The sequence below is a fragment of the Microcaecilia unicolor genome, chromosome 1 (genome assembly GCF_901765095.1).
Source record: "Microcaecilia unicolor chromosome 1, aMicUni1.1, whole genome shotgun sequence".
Lineage (NCBI taxonomy): Eukaryota > Metazoa > Chordata > Amphibia > Gymnophiona > Siphonopidae > Microcaecilia > Microcaecilia unicolor.
Genome location: NC_044031.1, coordinates 430,352,082 through 430,373,885, shown reverse-complemented (window position 1 = coordinate 430,373,885; position 21,804 = coordinate 430,352,082). Strand labels below are relative to the sequence as shown.

The 21,804-nt window shown below is 41.9% G+C and overlaps 1 protein-coding gene across 1 annotated transcript in view; it reads left to right on the top strand.

Annotated features, from left to right (window-relative positions):
• PIEZO2 (piezo type mechanosensitive ion channel component 2) overlaps positions 1 to 21,804 on the top strand; it is a 556,315-nt gene that overhangs the window by 481,470 nt on the left and 53,041 nt on the right. The window contains exons 45-48 of the mRNA XM_030186524.1: positions 2,545 to 2,703; positions 2,989 to 3,136; positions 5,270 to 5,458; positions 11,232 to 11,324. Of these exons, the coding sequence (XP_030042384.1) occupies positions 2,545 to 2,703; positions 2,989 to 3,136; positions 5,270 to 5,458; positions 11,232 to 11,324 (589 nt within the window). The remainder of the gene's footprint in view (positions 1 to 2,544; positions 2,704 to 2,988; positions 3,137 to 5,269; positions 5,459 to 11,231; positions 11,325 to 21,804) is intronic.

Sequence of the window (21,804 nt, the reverse complement as noted above, 5' to 3'; positions counted from 1 at the left end):
GAAAGACTCAGTTGAAACTGCATGTGTCTCTCCTCCAGGCAGAGCACTCTTTGTAAAATACTAGTTTAGCACAGATCTTCCTGGCACCTAACTGTGGATGCCATTTATAGTATCCCCCCTATCATTTTTCTGCTTTGCTTGCTGCACTTAGGCGTTCCCACATGGGCTGCCATTGACCTGGAGTAAGTGAGCACACCTACAAGTAGACACATCAATATGGATTTACACTTCTATTCTATAATGGTATCTGGGCACTCCCTGCATGGCATCAAGGTGCCCAAATGATTGCACCCATTATAGAATTGCCCACAGACCTCTGGATTCTATACATGGTGCACAAAACTGTGTACGCAAATATGGGCACATGTCCAATTTGAGCGCAGTTTAATTGAGTAATGAATCAATTAGCGCTGATGTTAGGTGCTATTGAGGGGCATAATCGAGTGGCACTGGCCAAATAGATGGCCGGCCATCTATTTGGCCACCGCCGCAAAGAGCAGTCCCGAACCGTATTATCGAAAAAGATGGCCGGCCATCTTTCGTTTCGATAATATGGTTCGGGCCGGCCAAATGTCAGAGATAGCCGGGTTTGAGATGGCCAGCATCGTTTTTCACCCATAATAGGTGTGGGGGGGATGGAGGTGGGTCCACTTGCCTGAAGTCCACTGCACCGACAAAAAACTGCTCTATGGACCTGCATACTGCTGTCAGGGAGCTGGGTATGACATGTCAGGCTGGCATAGAGGCTGGCAAAAAAAATATTTTTTTTTTTTGGGTGGGAGGGGGTTGGTGACCACTGGGGGAGTAAGGGGAGGTCATCCCCGATTCCCTCCGGTAGTCATTTGGTCAGTTGGAGCACCTTTTTGAAGCTTGGTCCTGAAAAAAAAGGGACCAAGTGAAGCCGGCGAAATGCTCATCAAGGCCGGCTTTCTTTTTTCCATTATCGGGCGAAGCCGGCCATCTCGTACCATGCCCCCGTCCCGCCTTCGCTACCCTTCCGACACGCCCCCTTGAAGTTTGGCCGGCTCCGCGACGGAAAGCAGTTGGCGCCGGCCAAAATCGGCTTTCGATTATACCGATTTGGCCGGGTTCAGGAGATCGCCGGCCATCTCCCAATTTGTGTCGGAAGAAGGCCGGCGATCTCCTTTGAAAATAAGCTGGATTCTCTACATATGCATACATAAATTATTGTGCATGGATCTGAAAAGGGAGTGTGGCCATGAGCGTGGCATGGGCAGGTCATGGGCATTCCAAGAATTTGTGTGCAGTTACAGAATATGGCAGATCTGTGTCTAATTTAGGCATGGGGAGTTACACTAGATTTCAGTTGCTGTAAATCCTCAGATGTGGATCTCTGCACTATGAGATATTTTATAAATGGTGCCTGACTTGGAGGTCCTTTACTAAACCACAGTCATGGCACATGCTGGGCCATTTTTACCTGGCTGGGAAGAAGGCTCTTTTTAATGGGGACAGTAAATGACTGTGTACTAAAATTAAAGTAGCGTGTGACTATTTACTGCCTGAGCTCTTACCAGCACCCATTGACCTAGTGGTAAGGCCTCACACGCTACACGTGTGGTACTCATGCAGCACATGCCAATGTGGCCGCGGTGCCCATTACCACCAGGAATGCCCCCGCGGTAGAAAATAGAAAAATATTTTCTACCACGGGAAATAGTGTGTACCAACTTTGAAATTACCGTTGGGTGGGTGCACTAACTGGGCAGTGGTGTCAATTTGGCACATGCTACACACGCGGTAGCCCTGCCACCACTTTGTAAAAGGGCCTCTTGGAGCACTATTTATGGAATAGAGTTTAGCACTTATTTTTTTGGTGCCATATTTATAGAAATTAGTCCATAGTGTTTAAAAGGAATGGGTAGATCTATGCAAATAACTAACCAGTGGTAGATACCTAAAGAACATGAATTATTGTATATACAATTAGAGACTTAACTAGGGATTTCAAGATTGCCTCCATCTTCAATACTTTTGTTGCAGTGAGAAATAGTTAATTGATACTTTGGTGATGTAAATCGCGATGAAGGTGGAATTCATGCTATTAAGAAATTTCACGCAGGTAAACGATCATGTAAGGCCTAATGGATGTACTGAGATGCTCTGTCCTTTGTCATTTTGCATTCCATTGGCTGTTCACCATTATACATAAATAGAGCACCAGAAACCAGCAGAGTACCACAAGTACAATGAGGATGGTGGGTCATATAAGCAGCCTGTACCTGAAATTATTGAGAGGCTGCTACCTCTTTGTCAGTATTTGGGAGCACATTGGCTTGATAACAAGGAAACTGCTTTGAAATGCAGATATCGTCATACCTGTATGAATGTTTTTATAATAGTCAATGAATGAATTAATAAATAGTAACTTGAACAGCTAAGATGTGCAACACACAATAAATGAAACATTAGAAAACTCAAAGCAACTTCGTTGAAAGAAATGTAGGATTTCAGTAGTCGTAACTGAAGAATAAAAGCATATCAAATCATTTATTGCTTGTATTTGTTTGTTTATTTTCACAGAAAATTTAGCCAAAACACAGTTGCACAGCTTTGGTATTTTGTCAAATGTGTTTACTTTGGACTGTCAGCATATCAAATACGCTGCGGCTACCCAACCCGTGTTCTTGGCAACTTTCTTACAAAAAGTTACAATTATGTAAACCTGTTCTTGTTTCAAGGGTGAGTAATGTATACCAGTGGAGACGGTAGAGGTGGCAGGGTGATATATGAGCATTACCATAACCTTAAATTTAGTGTAATGGGAAAATCTAGTGAACTGTCAACTCTATTCAAAAAAATCTTACTTCAGTCACACTATTTAGCAATAGCAAAACAAGCTATGGCATTGTCAGTCACATGAATAATGATTTTGTGTTGCTGTTTCAGTAGTTTGCAATTAAGATATTGCATTCGTTTGGACTTTATTAGAAGTCTGTATTATTGACCTCTTGTTTCTCTACCCAGTTTCCGTCTGGTCCCATTCCTGACTGAGCTTCGAGCAGTAATGGACTGGGTTTGGACTGATACCACTCTTAGTCTTTCCAGCTGGATCTGTGTGGAAGATATTTATGCTCATATATTTATATTAAAGTGCTGGCGGGAGTCAGAAAAAGTAAGACATTTATACATGTAAACTAGTTTTTAAAAACTGAGATTTAATTTTTGCAGTATGCAAATAAGAAAGTCATTAAGCAGTTTTACATGACTAGATGCTTATTCACTTATGTAAAAAAATTCAGAGCAAACGGTTGCTGCAGAGGCACTGCGTTACGTGCAGGTGCTTCTGCACTATCAGGTACTAAATGTAATGTGATGCAGACCAATAGCAGAAATAATTAAATACATTAGAAACACCAAGCGGTGGCAGTGCTCCCAGCCCCTCCATCGTTCAGTACCTCTTCTCAATCCTGGTCTGGTCAGCACCCCCCTGACCACAAACCAGAACCCTGATCCCCAGTCAAACAGCCTAACCCCCCCCCCCTCCCTTACAAATTTGGGGCCCTCCAAGCAGCAGTCCCCTGAACCCTCCCAGTCCAATCCTGCATGCTGATGCTCAGAAACCCCACCCCTTACCACAGAAACCTGGCCCCCTCTCCTTCTGTCCCCCAACCCTCCAACTCTGTGCCGTACTTGGGGAAGGGGGTGTACACAGGATTATTAGATCATCCAGGGCAGCAGTGATCCCTCTCCTCTGCCACCCAGGTCGGTGCCTCCTCCAAAATGGCGCCTAACCCCCTAGCGATTGTCTTGCAATACTATCCACAATAAATATGCATTAGCTATGTTTGGATATGTGCTAACATCTGTATATATTATCCAAATTTATTATAATGTCCTAAAAATCTGACCAGCTAGGGTACCTGACTGCAGGTTTGAGAACCACTGACTAAAGTATATCTAAGTGTCCAAAGCTAAGATGTTTTTGGCTGTGAATTTGTTTCTACCAGAGGAACTAAGGATCAAACAACTCTTTAAAGCCTATCAAAGATAGACTTTTAGTCCAATAAAAAGGTATCACCTACAACTTGTCTACTGAAACTTATTTCCAAATATCCAAGGGCCCCCTTTTACTAAACTGCGCTAATGATTCCCGACACAGCAATGCGACAAAGCCCCTTCACTCTGAATGGACTTCATCAGCATTGCCACGCAGGAATCGCTAGCATGTTTTGATAGAAGAGGCCCCAAGTGAACTAACCCTGCAACCACAATTTTCTGCTAGACTACACTAGACGCAATTTCAGGTAACTGTAAGAACCGAGGAGCATTCTTTGTATTTTTTTTTCTGATTAAAATCCATTTGTATAATGGCAAGAGTTTTGCCATTATAATAACTATAAAATTCCACAACATAGAAATGAATAGGCAATTGTAATGTTGTAATTTATGTGACAATATTTGTGCCAGTATAGTGGAGAACTCCTATGATTTACCTTGTAATAAATATTAACTTCCCTGCTTTAAAATACAGAATATTATTAAGTTCCATTGAACACTTCCTGGCTCAAAAATAATATTTTTGTCCTAAGAAAATACATCAGTAATGCCACACTGGGAAAAGACCAAGGGTCCATCGAGCCCAGCATCTTGTCCACGACAGCAGCCAATCCAGGCCAAGGGCACCTGGCAAGCTTCCCAAACATTCTATACATGTTATTCCTGGAATTATGGATTTTTCACAAGTCGATTTAGTAGTGGTTTATGGACTTGTCCTTTAGGAAACCATCTAACCCCTTTTTAAACTCTGCCAAGCTAACCGCCTTCACCACGTTCTCCGTCAACAAATTCCAGAGGATGCAAGCCATAGCATAAATCAAAAAAGGGCATCACAATAAGCCAGTGAAAATACTGTAGGTCTCCTCCAATGGAAGTCAATCTACTTTTCTTTAATTGATATAAACCTGGATAAAATTATAGCTCAAAACAATAACCTAATCTTTCTTGACTGAGTAGCACTAAAGTACCATGATGTACTGAGATGTAACAAATAAGTAATTCGCTTTCAAAACTTTGAGGGGCCCTGTTTACTAAGGTGCGCTAGCGTTTTTAGCGTGTGCTAAAAATGATTGTGCGCTAACTTTGTAGATGCTTAGCGTGCACTAAAAATGCTAGCGTGCCTCTAGCGCGGCTTAGTAAACAGGGACCTAAGGGTCAAAAAATAATTTTAGCAGTAATGTATATGAAAATAGTTCCACTCTCGGTATATGATTTCCTTAATCTTGTGTTGCATCCATTCTTCTCCCAGAGGTATCCTCAGCCTCGAGGTCAAAAAAAGAAGAAAGTTGTAAAGTATGGAATGGGTGGCATGATAGTCGTTCTGCTGATTTGCATCGTGTGGTTCCCTCTGCTCTTCATGTCTCTAATTAAATCCGTCGCTGGTGTAACAAACAAACCTCTTGACGTATCAATCAAAATCAGTCTTGGAGGTTATCAGGTAAAAAAGAAAAAGGAAAAGAAATGATTTACATAGATAGATGCATATGTGGAGAGAGAGAGAGAGACTTATGTGCATAAGATTAAATTGTATACTAAAGACATTATGGAGCATAAATGTGGGCTACAGGTAAAATGTGTTATTTTACTGTTAACTCCAGTTATTAGTAACTAGGTCTCATTTCATAAAATGGCACCTGTGCAGATATAGCATGAGTTAGTGGTACAGTAACACATCTTAACGATAGCTCATGTTGATAACTGTGCCCCTATGTCTATTTGTTATATCACCATTCAAAAGATGTCATAGCTGTATACATATGGGCAATGTGACAGGGACAAATTAACGGGAACTCTGAAGACAAGACAGAAAAGGACAGACTCAAGGATGCGAAGGAGGAAATGAATATAACAACAATACAAATATGGCTACAGATACAGGTACTCCAAAATATAAGGGAAAAGGGGGAAGACATCAGGAAATTAAAAGCCTTGTAGGTTATGTGAAAGGATCAGGAAACACTTTGACAAATAGCCAAGTTTTGAGAGCAGACAGTCTTAATTTACATGAACATTCCCCCCCCCCCCCCCCCCCCCCAATCCCTTTCCCCTGTACTGTGAATAATTCAACAACACACCAGTTGGCAGTAAACAGTGGCCACAGCTTTGTTTATTAACAATTCTACAATTGGCAAGCAATTTGAAGGTAACCTCCGGAGCTACATTTCAAATATTAGAACAAAATCCACTGCCACCACTACTCACCTTGTCAGCTAAGTAACAAGTTCATCACTGTTCCATCTCTGTCAATCTCTATCTTCACAGTTCCACCTTGATAGCAAAAGTCTTGTTGCAGCTGTGGGCCTCCAAGCCTGGTAACTGGGTCTTACCACTCACCATAATAAATCAGTATTATACCTTGACTATTGTTATGACTCATACCCCATGAACCACAACCCTAGTAGCTCGGGTGTCCACCCACTATGACATTCCTAGCCCCCCCCCCCCCCCCCGAGCCACTTTTTCCACAGCACAAAGAGGGGCAGGCATAACCCAACAGCACACAAAGGAAGGAGGGTGGGTAAGTTGCCATTGAACAATAGGAAAGCCCTGATCATTGGAGGGGACTGCTAAAATATCTAGGCCTCAAAGCTCAGCATCTCAGGTCACCTGGCCAATAGGGGTCAAGAGGGTCTGGAGGGAAAAGCTTCAGACCAGCCAATCCCTTGCCTCCCCCCCCCCCCCCCCTTTACTCTCTGCCACCCACCCCGAAGCAGAAGTCCTCCTTCTGCGAGACCAGACTTCCTTCTGGATCCTTTACTGGAAGTCCTTGCCCAGTGTCACAGGTAGAAGCCCAGCCCATGGTTAAATGGGGCCCTTCAGTACAGGCTTTTGGGCTTGTCTCTTTCAAAAGGAAATCCCTGTAGAGCTTCCCTTTGAAAACACACAGTGCTACAGGGATTGTCATCCTTGTATATATTAGAAATGAGAAATGTACAAGATAAAGTACCTGTGGAGATTCCATTTTGAATACGTCTTGCTTATTTTTGAATCTTCTCCAATCCTTCCCTCTTATTTTTATTTTTTTTTCCATACTGGGACAGACCAAAGGTCCATCAAGCCCAGCATCCTGTTTCCAACAGTGGCCAATCCAGGTCAAAAATACCTGGCAAGATCCCAAAAAAGTACAAAACATTTTATGCTGCTTATCCCAGAAATAAACAGTGGAGTTTCCCCAAGTCCATATTAATAATGGTCTATGGACTTTTCCTTTAGGAAGTTGTTCAAACCTTTTTTAAACCCCGCTAAGCTAACCACCTTTACCACATTCTCTGGCAACGAATTCCAGAGTTTAATTACATGTTGAGTGAAGAAACATTTTCTCAGATTTGTTTTAAATTTACTACATTGTAGCTTCATCGAATTCCCCCTAGTCCTAGTATTTTTGGAAAGACTAAACAGACGCTTCATGTCTACCCTTTCCACTCCACTCATTATTTTATAGACCTCTATCATATCTCCCCTCAGCCGTCTTTTCTCCAAGCTGAAGAGTCCTAGCCATTTTAGCCTTTCCTTATATGGAAGTCATCCCATCCCCTTTATCATTTTTGTCTCCCTTCTCTTCACCTTTTCTAATTCCACTATATCTTTTTTGAGATGCGGTGACCAGAATTGAACACAATATTCGAGGTGCGGTCGCACCATGGAGCAATACAAAGGCATTATAAGGTTCTCATTTTTTGTTTTCCATTCCTTTCCTAATAATGCCTAACATTCTATTTGCTTTCTTAGCCGCCGCATCACACTGAGCAGAAGGTTTCAGCGTATCATCAACGACGACACCTAGATCCCTTTCTTGGTCTGTGACTCCTAACGTGGAACCTTTCATGACGTAGCTATAGTTCAGGTTCCTCTTTCGCACATGCATCACTTTGCACTTGCTCACATTAAACGTCATCTGCCATTTAGATGCCCAGTCTCCCAGTCTCGTAAGGTCCTCTTGTAATTTTTCACAATCCTCTTGCGATTTAACAAATTTGAATAACTTTGTGTTGTCAGCAAATTTAATTACCTCACTAGTTACTCCCATCTCTAGGTCATTTATAAATATGTTAAAAATCAGTGGTCCCAGCACAGACCCCTGGGGAACCCCACTAACTACCCTTCTCCATTGAGAATACTGACCATTTAACCCTACTCTCTGTTTTCTATCTTTTAACCAGTTTTTAATCCACAATGGGACACTATTCCTCTGGAGTCTTTCATGAGGTACTTTGTGAAACACCTTTTGAAAATCCAGATACACAATATCAATCGGCTCACTTTTATCCACATGTTTGTTAACCCCTTCAAAGAAATGTAATAGATTGGTGAGGCAAAATTTCCCTTCACTAAATCCATGTTGGCTTTGTCTCATTAATCCATGCTTTTGAATATGCTCTGCAATTTTTTTCTTTATAATAGTCTCTACCATTTTGCCTGGCACCAACGGCAGGCTCACCAGTCTATAATTTCCCAGATCTCCTCTGGAACCTTTTTAAACATCGGCGTTACATTGGCCACCCTCCAATCTTCTAGTACCACGCTCCATTTTAAAGATAAATTACATATTACTAACAATAGTTCTGCAAGTTCATTTTTCAATTCTATCAGTGCTCTGGGTTGGATACCATCCGGTCCAGAAGATTTGCTACTCTTCAGTTTGTCAAATTGCCCCATTACATCCTCCACGTTTATAGAAACTTCATTCCGTTTTTCCGACATGTCAGCTTTGAATACCATTTCTGGCACTGGTATCTCTCCTAAATCTTCCTCAGTGAATACCAAAGCAAAGAATTCATTTAATCTCTCCACTATGGCTTTGACTTTTCTGATCGCCCCTATTACCCCTCGGTCATCTAGCGGTCCAACCGATTCTTTTGCCAGCTTCTTGCTTTTAATATACTTTAAAAAAAATTTTACTATGTGTTTTTGCCTTCAACGCAATCTTTTTTTCAAAGTCCTTCTTTGCCTTCCTTATCAGTGCTTTGCATTTGACTTGACATTCCTTATGCTGTTTCTTATTATTTTCAATCAGTTCCTTCTTCCATTTTCTGTAGGATTTTCTTTTAGCCCTAATAGCTTCCTTCGCCTCACGTTTTAACCATGCCGGCTGTCATTTGGTCTTCCTTCCTCCTTTTTTAATACGTAGAGTATATTTGGCCTGGGCTTCCAGGATGGTATTTTTGAACAGCATCCACACCTGATGTAAATTTTTGACCCTTGCAGCCGCTCCTCTAAGTTTTTTTTTCACAGTTCTTCTCATTTTATCATACTCTCCTTTTTGAAAGTTAAACGCTAACATATTGGTTTTCCTGCGTATACTTACTCCAAAGCTAATATTAAATCTGGTCATATTATGATCACTGTTATCAAGCAGCCCCAGCACCATTACCTCCTGCACCAGATCATGCGCTCCACTAAGGACTAGGTCTAGAATTTTTCCTTCTCTTGTTGGCTCCTATACCAGCTGCTCCATAAAGCAGTCCTTGATTTCATCAAGGAATTTTACCTCCCTAGCATGCCCTGATGTTACATTTACCCCGTCAATATTGGGGTAATTGACATCACCTATTATTATTGTGTTTTGCCTAGTTTGTTAGCGTCCCTAATCTCCTTTAACATTTCTACATCCGTCTGTTCATCCTGGCCAGGCGGATGGTAGCACACTCCTATCACTATTCTTTTCCCCTTTACACGTGGAATTTCAATCCATAGAGATTCCAAGATGTGTTTTGTTTCCTGCAGAATTTTCAGTCTTTTTGATTCAAGGCTCTCCTTAACATACAGTGCTACCCCTCCTCCAATTCGATCCACCCTATAACTACGATATAATTTGTACCCCGGTATGATAGTGTCCCACTGGTTATCCTCATTCCACCAGGTCTCAGAGATGCCTATTATATCTACTTTTTCATTTAGTGCAATATATTCTAACTCTCCCATCTTATTTCTTAGACTTCTGGCATTCGCATATAGACATTTCAAACTATGTTTGTTGTTCCTATTTACATTATCATTCTCAGTACTTGACAGTATTAATTTGTAATCTTTTGTCTGATTTTTATTTTTATTTAAGGACACCTGATCTACTATGGTCTCTTTTGCAACCTCATTATCGGGATACCATATTTTCCCTGCTTTGGTGATATCTTTGAAAGATACTTTATTCCCAACCTTGCACTTTTGAGCGACTGTTGGCCTTCCCCCAGTTTCTAGTTTAAAAGCTGATGTATCTCCTTTTTAAATGCTGATGCTAGCAGCCTGGTTCCACCCTGGTTAAGGTGGAGCCCATCCTTTCGGAATAGGCTGCCCCTTCCCCAGAATGTTGCCCAGTTCCTAACAAATCTAAAACCCTCCTCCCTGCACTATTGTCTCATCCACGCATTGAGACTCCAGAGCTCTGCCTGTCTCTTGGGCCCTGCGCATGGAACAGGTAGCACTTCAGAAAATGCTACCCTAGAGGTTCTGGATTTTAGCTTTGTAGCTATGGCCTAAATTGGCTTCCAGAACCTCTCCCCCACATTTTCCTATGTCATTGGTACCCATATGTACTAAGACAGCCGGCTCCTCCCCAGCACTATTTCAAATCCTATCTAGGTGACGCGTGAGATCTGCCACCTTCGCACCAGGCAGGCAAGTCACCAGGCGATCCTTGTGTCCACCAGCCACCTATATGCCTAATGATTGAATCACCAACTACAACAGCTGTCCTAACCCATCCCTCCTGGGCAGAACTTGGAGACATATCCTCAGTGCGAGAGGATAGTACAACCCCTGGTAGGCAGGTCCTGGCTACAGGAGTACTTCTTACTTCACCAGGGTGATGATCTCCTTCTAAGAGACCTCCCTCCTCCAAGGTAGGACAGGGGCTACCAGACTGGAGATGGGACTTCTCTACAACGTCCCTGTAGGTCTCCTCTATGTACCTCTCTGTCTCCTTCAGGTCCACCAAGTCTGCTACTCTAGCCTCAGCACTACCCCTTTTTGCTATGAGTAAAATTGTGCACATCATGAACCTTTATCTACACTCAGGGAAGAGGGAACAATTTTCAAAGGGGTGCATAATTTGAGCTACACAACAAGATGTACCTGGATGCATTGGGTTTAAATATCAGCTAGAGTTGTGCAGGATAAGCAGTGAGTGCCTACTGAAAAGTGACATCCATGTGCATTGATTTGACAAGTGCTGCATATGTTTGCTTAACCAGCAATATTAAACTTTTCTCTTACAGCCCATTTTCACAATGAGTGCTCAGCAGAACCAGCTCAAAGAATTGAATAATTCTGTCTTTAATTCATTGATGAAGTATTATTCCAGTAATGCTGTAAGTAAAATGCAACATTCTAGATTATGATCTCTGATATTTCAAATGGTGTTTCAACACTGCTTTCTTTAACACAAAGCAGTAAAAATTCAAAATTTACTAGGTCTGTAATGAAACTTTCTGGCTTGATAGATGGTGTTGGTAACCCTTTGCAAGCATGCTCACAGATAAGCTTCCTTTCCCCCTCTCATGCATACTAACACACCCTCACACTTTACACATTCACACACACATGCCATCTGATATAAGATAAAATCTAATGACAATTATTTCTTCCTCAGCAGGAAAAAAAACTGCAAAATACACAGCAAACATTGCAACTTTCATAGGTTGCTTTTGAGAATTTAATTGGTTCTTAGCACTTTAACTTACACCAATAAATAAAATTCATGGGGACAATACTCAGAAACATTTATATATAGTTGGTGGCTGTTTAAGGGGCCCTTTTACTAAGATGCATTAGGCTCTGTTGCATGCCGAATGCATCAAAAATGGCCTAAGGCAGGACACGCTAAAGCGTTCTGCATTAGTTTTTCCATCTGCGCGTGCTAACCATGCTCTATTTACTTTTATTTTTTGGGAGGGGGTGTGTCAAGGGCGACAAATAGACACACTGATCAGCTTGCATGCTGACATTACTACCACATTAACTGCTTAGCGCATCCATAATGTGGGAGCCCTTAGCGCCTCTTAAATAGGAGGAGGTGAGTGCTCCTGTGGTAATTTTGTAATGTCCATGCGTTAATGGCCAGAGATAAAACAAATAGGACAAAACCCTTTTTGACAGCCACGCTAGAAATGGGCTTAGCACAGGGTAAAGGCCCTAGCTATGGATATGCTAAGCCAATTTCTTAGGGCAGCTTAGTAAAAGGGCCCCTAAATTACTAAAGTCATCCATTTAAAAGAAAAGATCATTGTAGGGGGTGCTTCAGGGATGGAGACATTCTGCCATATGACAGATAATTTATCTGTTTCAGTGGTACTGCACAAAAAGCATGTAACTTAATCAGATATCTTATCCATTTACTGTACGTTTATGCATGGATTTTCATGGTGCCACTTAAATAGTATATATATTACTGGGGATAAATATTTAAACTAGAAGAACAGATCCCAAAACTATATCACAAAAAACGTTCTTCCTTTAAAATATTTAATTTCTTTTATTACAATACATATATCACATAAAACTACTTATGCTGTGTAAGTTCCGGAACTTGCCCAGTCACACCCTTCACTTCACCACCCATTCACATAAACCTTGTGTGGGCACATTTCTATATATCCATAATCTGTGTACATGCTCCCCAATTGTTGTTTCCTCAATTTCAAATCTTCCACTTGTGGCTTAGATATCGTCCTTAAAGGTTCAAATTATAGTCCTTTTAAATCATAAAAATCTTCTAAATCACATCAAGCAGGAGCACAGTGTTCACAACAAAGTCTCTCCAGCACTCTTCTTGGAGTAGTGTTAGTTCAGCAGAGTGAATCAGTGCAGTGTGTCAAGGGCTTCCTGGAATTTACATACTGTTTCCAGACTTTAAGCACCTTCTAACTCTTCATACCTTCTCTCTTTTGTTCCTCTTTGATGCGAGACCGCATTTCGAACACTCCTTCTTCAGGAGGAACATTTCCCTATACCAAAAACAGTACATAGTTTATCTATAACATTTCCCTACTTTCATTCCTATCTATCTCTTTTAACCCCCCCATACAAACTTATTCAATCTAAATCAAATTCAATAATGAAATCTTTAACCTTTAAATTTTAAGGCAGCCTACCTTAGGAATCATGAGTCCAGCACAGGACCCTCTGTGAGCGTCTCAGCAACTTAAATGACTAAAGCAGGAAATCACACTGCTTCCTTATATCCAATTTCACTGAATCATTTTCACCTGGGGGGCAAAACCTACTATGTCCATTCAACCTCCAGGTTCAGACCCCTGGGAGCCACCGTATCCCACTCGAAGATAAATCTCTGTTCAATATACAGCAGCTGTGGTGTGACGTCACCCCCTTCTCTGCATGGAGTGATCTGTCTAAGCACCCTGCATTTTAAATCAGCTACTTCATGAGCATGTGCTATCCAGTGGCTGACCAAAGGAGCCTCTTGTTTACCAATTCTAATGTTGCTAGCATGCTCAGCCAGACGTTTTTTTAATTGGCGTTTCGTGTGCCCTATATAGTACATTTGACAAGGGCACACTATACAATAAACTACTCCTACACTGGTGCAATCAGTAGTGCTGCGCAAATAATATTTCTTGGTGGTACCAGGGATCCAAACCCATTGAGTGGACATGGAAAATGTACAAAATGCGCACTTCCCACACGGTGAATGTTGCCCCTGGTTGTTACCATTATTTCTAGGTTTATGTAACAACTCCCCTAGATTAAACATGCGGGAATAAGCTATTTTTGGATGCTCAGCAAACACTGGATGAGTTCTTAGGATGTGCCAGTTCTTATGTATAATATGTCCTATTTTAGAGGCTTTAACAGAAAAAGGCAGAACACAAGATAAAGTGCGATCTGTGGATCTTGGGGTGGGGAGAAGTAACCAGGGACGTTGAGCATACAACGCTCTCTTGTATGCTTTTTTAATCACCCCCATAGGGTACCCTCTTTGCAGAAATCTTTGAGTCATAGGCTTAGCTTGTTTTCTAAATTCACTTGTGGTTGAACATATACGTCTAAGTCTCAAAAACTGGCTTATGGGAACCCCTCTCTTGAGAGCAGGATGGTGAAAGCTAGTGTAATGGAGTATGGAATTACGGTCTGTCTGTTTTCTATATATAGTGGTACTGAACTCATTATTATCCATTCTCTTGACCAATATATCCAAAAACTCCATTTTCTCACTATCCATACGAAAGGTGAAGTGCACATGAGTGTCCAATGTGTTCAAATACTCAACAAATTTAAGGGCCTCTTCCCTAGTGCCCTGCCAGAATAAGATCACATCGTCTATGTATCTCTTCCATAGCAGGATATGTTCCTGCCATGGTGAGTGATATACATATTTCTCCTCAAACTGAGTCATGTACAGACACGCCAGCGAGGGAGCGACCGTGGCCCCCATGGCCACCCCTCCCCTCTGCACATAAAACTCATTCTGGAAACTGAAATAATTCTGGCAGACCACCAAGGTGAGCAATTGGCTCAACACCTTAACTTTAGCCATAGGCATGGCAGAACGTATCAAATATTCTGATGCCATCTTAATGAGTTGATCCTGAGGAAGGTTGGTATATAATGCTACCACATCTAGCCCAATCATGTGAAATTCACCATCCCGTATGTGTGTTAAATCAATCTCTTCTAGCAATTGAATAAAATGTAAAGAATCTCTGACATATGACTCTGCCTGGCTCACGTAAGGTTTTAAAAACCTGTCCAAGAATTGAGATATAGGTTCCAAGACAGAGTCACGTGACGATACTATAGGGCGGCAGGGGGGATTCTCCAAGGTTTTATGAACCTTGGGTACAAAATATATATACGGAATCTTCGGACACGGATGACATAAAAATCTTTGCTCCTTAATCGTAAGTATACCATTTAATACTGCAGTGTCCACCCACTCATCTATTTGCTGTTTTAACTCTAGAGTGGGATCTCTTCCAATTTTGTTATAAAACTGTTGTTGATTCAATTGATTAAGAGCTTCTCTAACATATTTCTCAGAGTCCATAATAACCGTGGAGCCCCCCTTGTCCGCCCTCTGTATAATAATTTCCTTATTTCTTGCTAGTCTATCAATACTCTGCCTTTGAGAGTAAGAGAGATTACCACCTGCTCTCCCCTCCTGACTCTCTATAGAAGAAAGTTCCGCCAGAACCAGTCTCTGAAAAGTAACAATTGACGGATCGATGGGTCCCGGAGGTACCCATCTAGATTTATACCCAGTACGGGGAAGATAGGAATCCGGTCCTATTACAGATTCTTGTGCCCCAAAAAATAGTCGTAATCGGAGCTCCCTAAAAAACCTATATAGTGCCTGACGCGTAGCAAAAGCATCGTAAGTATTAGATGGTACAAATGAAAGCCCTTTACTTAAAACATGCTGTTCCTCTATAGATAAATTAACCTGTGATATATTGATTATATTGCTTTCTTGGCCCCCTTCCTTACTTTTCCCGACGTTTTGCCTGCCTCCTTGGTTTCTATTTGTATTTCTTGGATCTGTTCGGGTAACCTTAAAAAAGAATTAGATAATGTAGTCCCAGATTCCTGCAATCTTCCTGATCTTAAATTTGTTTCCCCTTGATTTCTTTCCTTTATGCCTTCATCATCCCCTGAAGAGTCACTGGAGGAGATCTTAAAGTTCACTCTCCGTCCTGCAGTTCTATTTTTTCGTCCCCGGGTCCATCTATCCATCCACCCATATACGTAACCTTTAGTATAGTCGTACTCATCACGCTTATACTTAGTAATTTTTAATGCTCTTTGTTCCATTCTATATTTTTCAAATTTATCATTATGTTCCTTTAATTGCTGTTCATATGTCACTCTATCTGACACTTGTTTAATATACTCCTGTTTCTTACATACATCTTCTTTTTGTACTTTAATCTCTTCCTGCAAAGCCTCTATTGTAAGTAACATTAAATCCAAGGAACATTGTGTAATCACTGCGTTCCATTTAGACACATACTGCTCATTGCCCAAAAATCTCGGCTCTTTATTAATTCGTAAACCACGTGGTACCCTTTGTACGTGGCAATATTCCACTAGAGCTGCCGAATGTAGCTCTGACCGAACTAATGATTTATGGGCTCTCAAAACTTCATCCCAATGACATATCTGTGATTGCTGAGCATTCGCAAACAATCTATCCCCTCCTAGTAATTCTGAGATACGCCCCTCTGAGAGGCCTGTTTTGGACTCCCATCTGGCAGTTGCCATAATCCCCTCCTCCTGCACAGTATATATATTACTGGGGATAAATATTTAAACTAGAAGAACAGATCCCAAAACTATATCACAAAAAACGTTCTTCCTTTAAAATATTTAATTTCTTTTATTACAATACATATATCACATAAAACCACTTATGCTGTGTAAGTTCCGGAACTTGCCCAGTCACACCCTTCACTTCACCACCCATTCACATAAACCTTGTGTGGGCACATTTCTATATATCCATAATCTGTGTACATGCTCCCCAATTGTTGTTTCCTCAATTTCAAATCTTCCACTTGTGGCTTAGATATCGTCCTTAAAGGTTCAAATTATAGTCCTTTTAAATCATAAAAATCTTCTAAATCACATCAAGCAGGAGCACAGTGTTCACAACAAAGTCTCTCCAGCACTCTTCTTGGAGTAGTGTTAGTTCAGCAGAGTGAATCAGTGCAGTGTGTCAAGGGCTTCCTGGAATTTACATACTGTTTCCAGACTTTAAGCACCTTCTAACTCTTCACACCTTCTCTCTTTTGTTCCTCACTGTGCCATCACTATATAATTTAAAGAATAAGATATCCATTTAACAGTATATGGTGGCCATTGAAATGAAAGATTATTTGACCTCACATTTTGCATGCCAGTGTTGTTTTGAATGTGTTTCATGATTGGATGGTGTTGCTATATAGCTGTTGGGGTTTGGGTCTATGTTCTAAATTGTGTCTTTCCATTGTTAAATATTAATAACTATATATAATGCAATTTCTCTGTTAGGTTTCACATTAAGCATCATCCTGGACATATATTACCCACACATTCAAATTAAGTTGAAAAACAATTATGAAACATATCTCCATGTTAACAATTTGACACCAAGGCTGGTGGCTCCTTATAAAAGAACTGGTTTGTTAAGATATAGGTTGTTGAAGACAGGAGTCCACTTTATCTACATCTGTGGTGACTTTTCAAACATAGAGGGAATGAAGTAATGCAGTGGCGTTCCTAGGGGGGCGGACACCCAGGGCGGCGCCCCACCCCCCTCCGGGTGCAGCACCCCCCCACGATGCAGCGTGGACCCCCCCCCCGGGTGCACGCCGCTGGGGGGGGTGTGCCGCAGCGCGCACCTGCTCAGAGTTCCCTGACTTCGCGCATTCGCTGCAGCTCCCTCTGACCCGGAACAGGAAGTAACCTGTTCCAGGGCAGAGCAGAGGGAGCTGCAGCGAACGCGCGAAATCAGCGATGTCAGAGCAGGCGCGCGCCGCGGCACCCCCCAGCGGCGTGCACCCGGGGCGGACCGCCCCCCCCTTGGTACGCCACTGAAGTAATGCATTAGTCCCATATTAAATATGTTTTCCCCAAACTAAAAAGGGCATTAGAAACTCTTTTCCCAAGTCAATTCTGCAAGCCCTGGGCCTGCTCCCCTTTAAAATATGAATCTGCTCTCAAACACTTTTAAGCATGATCCCCTTCGCACATGCTCCTACCCTTGTACGCAAGCAAAAATACATCTTCAAGCCCTGCTCTTACTGTTTTTTTTTGTTTTGGCAGTTTAGCATTCCCCTAAACTTGATGTATCTCACTAGTCACATCCAGAAAGGTTATGGTGCAGTCTAAATAGTAGTCCACAGTGGAATAGAGATGTGCATGTGTGTGCTTTTTACAATTCCATTTTGTAATAGTGCATGCTGTTATTAACAAAGTATTACTAGACCTGTGTACACTATCTGGTAATAGTTTGTACTGCTATCATACAGTACCCTGCACTATTACAAAAAGAACAACACAAGCAAAAAAGAAACAAAATAAATGCAAAATTAAATTTTTTGCCACACACCCTTAAGTATGGAATTTTTCTCTCTTTTTTCTTTATCTGTTTTCTCGTGGTTTTCTTTCCCTTTTGTCATATCTACTTTGGCATCATTTGTGTCTCTGTTTCCGTCTTCTGCCTGACTTTGTTCTCAGTGGTCCCGGTATTCATACTGCAGGAGGTAGCTAGACTGTCTCCTGCAGTCAGTGCTGAGCCCAGATGATCGGCATTGAATATCCAGTTTATTTTGGCCACTAAGAACATAGCTGGCCAAGCCAATGTTGAGCGATGGTCGACTAAGTTCATAGCGGCGAAAGTTAGACCTGCTATTGATGTGTCTAGATTTGGCCGCCAAACTTAGCCAGTGATGCGCTGAAAATCAGTGGATAGCCGGTTATATCGTGCAATATAACTGGCTATCCTCTAAGCGCTAACCGGGGGTATTCAATGGGAGACAGTCAACTATCTCCCGCTGAATATTGGTGGATAGCCAGCTAAATACCATTTAACTGGTCAGGTGCTGATCCTGGCTAGTTAAATAGTTCTGAATATCGGCCGGAATGTCTTTTTCTCATATGTCTTTCTTCATTTACTGCTTTAGTCTCTCTCCCATCTTTTTAATTGTTTTTTCATCTCTGTGAGATGTCCTGTGCACTTTCCATTCTTACACAACTGAACAATTCAAATACCTGTATGACAAGACAGAGGGGAATGCTAATACTTCTTCAGCCGAGATCCTGGCCGGCCATTGACACATCTTCTTCTGAGATAAAGTGGGCCCGATACTCAGACCATGGAAGCTAGCCAGGCCTGCATATTCAATGACAGGCCGTATCCGGTGACCAGCATTGAATATCTGGTTTAGTTTTGACTGATTTCGACTTAACCGGCCAAGTTAATATTCAGAGCTGGCCGGTTAAATTGAAACCAGCCAAAGATAGGTCTGCTATTTTGGTGGCCTAATTTGGCCGCCAAACTTAGCCAGCGATATGCTGAATGCTGATTAAGCGCTATTTAACCAGCCAGGACCTGTTCCTGGTCAGTTAAATAGCGCTGAATAGAATATGTTGTCTAATCTATCCAACAACATTCTGCTGCAATGACATAGTCCCCAGTTTATATTTGGTCTTCCTATCCTTCCTAACGAGGAATCTTCCCTGCCCTTTCCATATACTCGACTGCTGTCGCTACTTTTGTTTCCACTATCTTTCCCTCGAGGCTATTCCATACATCTAACATCATTTCTTGAAGAAATATTTTCTAAGGATACATATATGTTTGTAATGGCATGGGAAATGTGAATATCTCTATTGTCATTTGACATTCCCCATGTCTTTTCATGTCATTTTAAAATAAAAATGAGGGGGGGAAAACATGAAATTTCATGTGGCATTAAAAGTGCACATTCCTCCAAATAAGAGCAGACTATTCATGGAGAGTTCACACTATTGACGAAGACAATCTTTCTTTCAGAAAGAATGCATATATCCAAAGCATTACCTGTGTGTGCACTGTCAGGAAAAAGGGCACACTCTTTGGGCCAGATTCTATAAATGGCGCCGAAACTTCAGCACCGATAAAGTTTGGTGCTCAACACTATTCTAGAAAGGGCTCTTCAGGATGAACACTCTTTCTAGAATAGTGTTGAGCGCCAAATTCAGCATTCAACTTTGGTGCCAGGTTTTATGCCAGCTGAAACCTGGTGTAAATCCTGGCGTGTATAATGAGTATGGATCCCCGCTATTCTGTAACACTGCACATCTTTTATGAATGCCCCAACCTGCCCATGGCCACATCCCTTTTGAGTTGAACAAAATCCAGTTTAGGTGCCCATTGCTACAGAATAGTGGCATAGCCAGATTGGTGCCCAAATCATAATTAGTGTCAATATTTATTTAGGTTTTGCTCACACCTTTTTCAGTAGTAGCTGAAGGTGAGTTACATTTAGGAACTCTGGATATTTCTCTGTCCCAGTAGAGCTCACAATCTAAGTTTGCACCTGAGGCAATGGCAGGTTAAGTGATTTGCCCAAGATCACAAGGAGCAGCAGTGGGATTTGAACTGGCCACCTCTGGATTGCAAGGCTGGTGCTCTAACCTCTAGACCACTCCTCCACTCAGCCCATGAAGTAGTTATTTTGTGTGCCAATGTGGGATCCACAGCCTTTATAGAATCCGGAAATTTGTAAATAGTGCACACTTTTTGTGGGGTCCTTTTACTAAGCTATGGTAAGTACTAACACGTGCTTTACCGCAGCTTAAAATGGCATACAGCGGGGTGTACCGAGACATCATGCACTAAAATTGCAAATGTCTGCACACTACCCACATGCTAAAGAATATTTTTTTCTGGCTGATATTCAAAGTGATGTAGCCAGCAGCTGACCAGTTAAATCGCTTGGTCGAGGCTAGCTGCTAATGTTCATGGCACTTTTCCGGCTAAGTGCCTCTTAAATTCGCAGTTAGAACCTAACTCGAAGTCGGCTATGTTATGGGCATTCTAGGGGCAGAGTCAGCACTTGGCTGCTTAAGTGCTGATATTTATCCCTTTAGCGCCCAGGTTTACAGCATAAATGAGTCTGTCCTATTTTTATGTGCTAACCAATAGCTGCTTAAGGGTTGAATATCAACAAGTAGCTAAGTGTTAGCTGGCTCATAAATAACTTGATATTCAAAGTCGAAGTTCAGACAGGGCTTTGACTATCCAGGAATAACTCTGTCGGCGGTGAGCAAAAAGCTCTCAACCGCTGGCTGAATATTGACCTTTTATTTTTTAGCTGCACTAATCATCTGATCATCAAATTCTCCATGCTGTTCTGATCAGCGCCAAGGAATTAGCTCTGGAACAGCGCAGGAAATTAAAGCTCCAATGATCAAAACTAATAGCATGAAAAATTTATGTGTGCTATTAGTTTTGATCATGCATGTACTTCTGCAGAAGGTCTGAGCTGCCAAAAAAAAAATTCATACCTGTCAAACAGGTTCCTCTCCCCACCCCCTTTACAAATTTTCCTGGTAGCCTAGTGGCCTTCTCCCTCCCCAAGCCCCCTCCCCCTGACACAAGGGGGCTGGAGGTCAGGTGGACCTTTAGCCCCCCTAGCCCCAACCCATGACACCAATGAACTATCCCTGGTGACCTAGTGGGAACCCTACCCCCACACCCACCCACCCTGTTGGACTAGTGCCCCCCCAAACCCCACCCCCATACCTTTAGAAGGGAGGCGAGAGTAGCACTCCCTCCTCCTGGGGCGCTGCCTTCAAAATGGTGGTTTCCCTGCCCGGTGCATCATGGGACACATTGGGTAAGGTTTCAATACCATATAAGGGAGTTTTTCTTTTTTTTACTAAGCTGTGGTAAAAAGTGCCCTTACTCAGGTTTTTCCTGCATGCTAAGGCCGTTTTTACTGCAGCCGTAAAACGGCCAGTTGTGTATTTTTTTTTCTATTAATGGCCATGAAAAGGAATTAGCCTGGGTGCACTTACTGGCACCTATTTTGTAGATGGTAAGGGTAATGTGGTAATCCTGTGCTAACCAGTTAGTGCATGACAATTGGCACAGGAATACCCATTCTCCACACCCCAGACGTGCCCTTCCAACAAAAATTTTAAAATATATTTTAGCATGTGGTTAGCATGCACCAGTTTGGAACTTACTGCAGCATGCCTAAACATTTCCCATGGTAAGCCATTTTAAGCTGCAGTAGACGGACACAAGTACATAGCACAGCTTAGTAAAAGGTCTCCTTAGTTATTAATAACCCAGGCTAACAG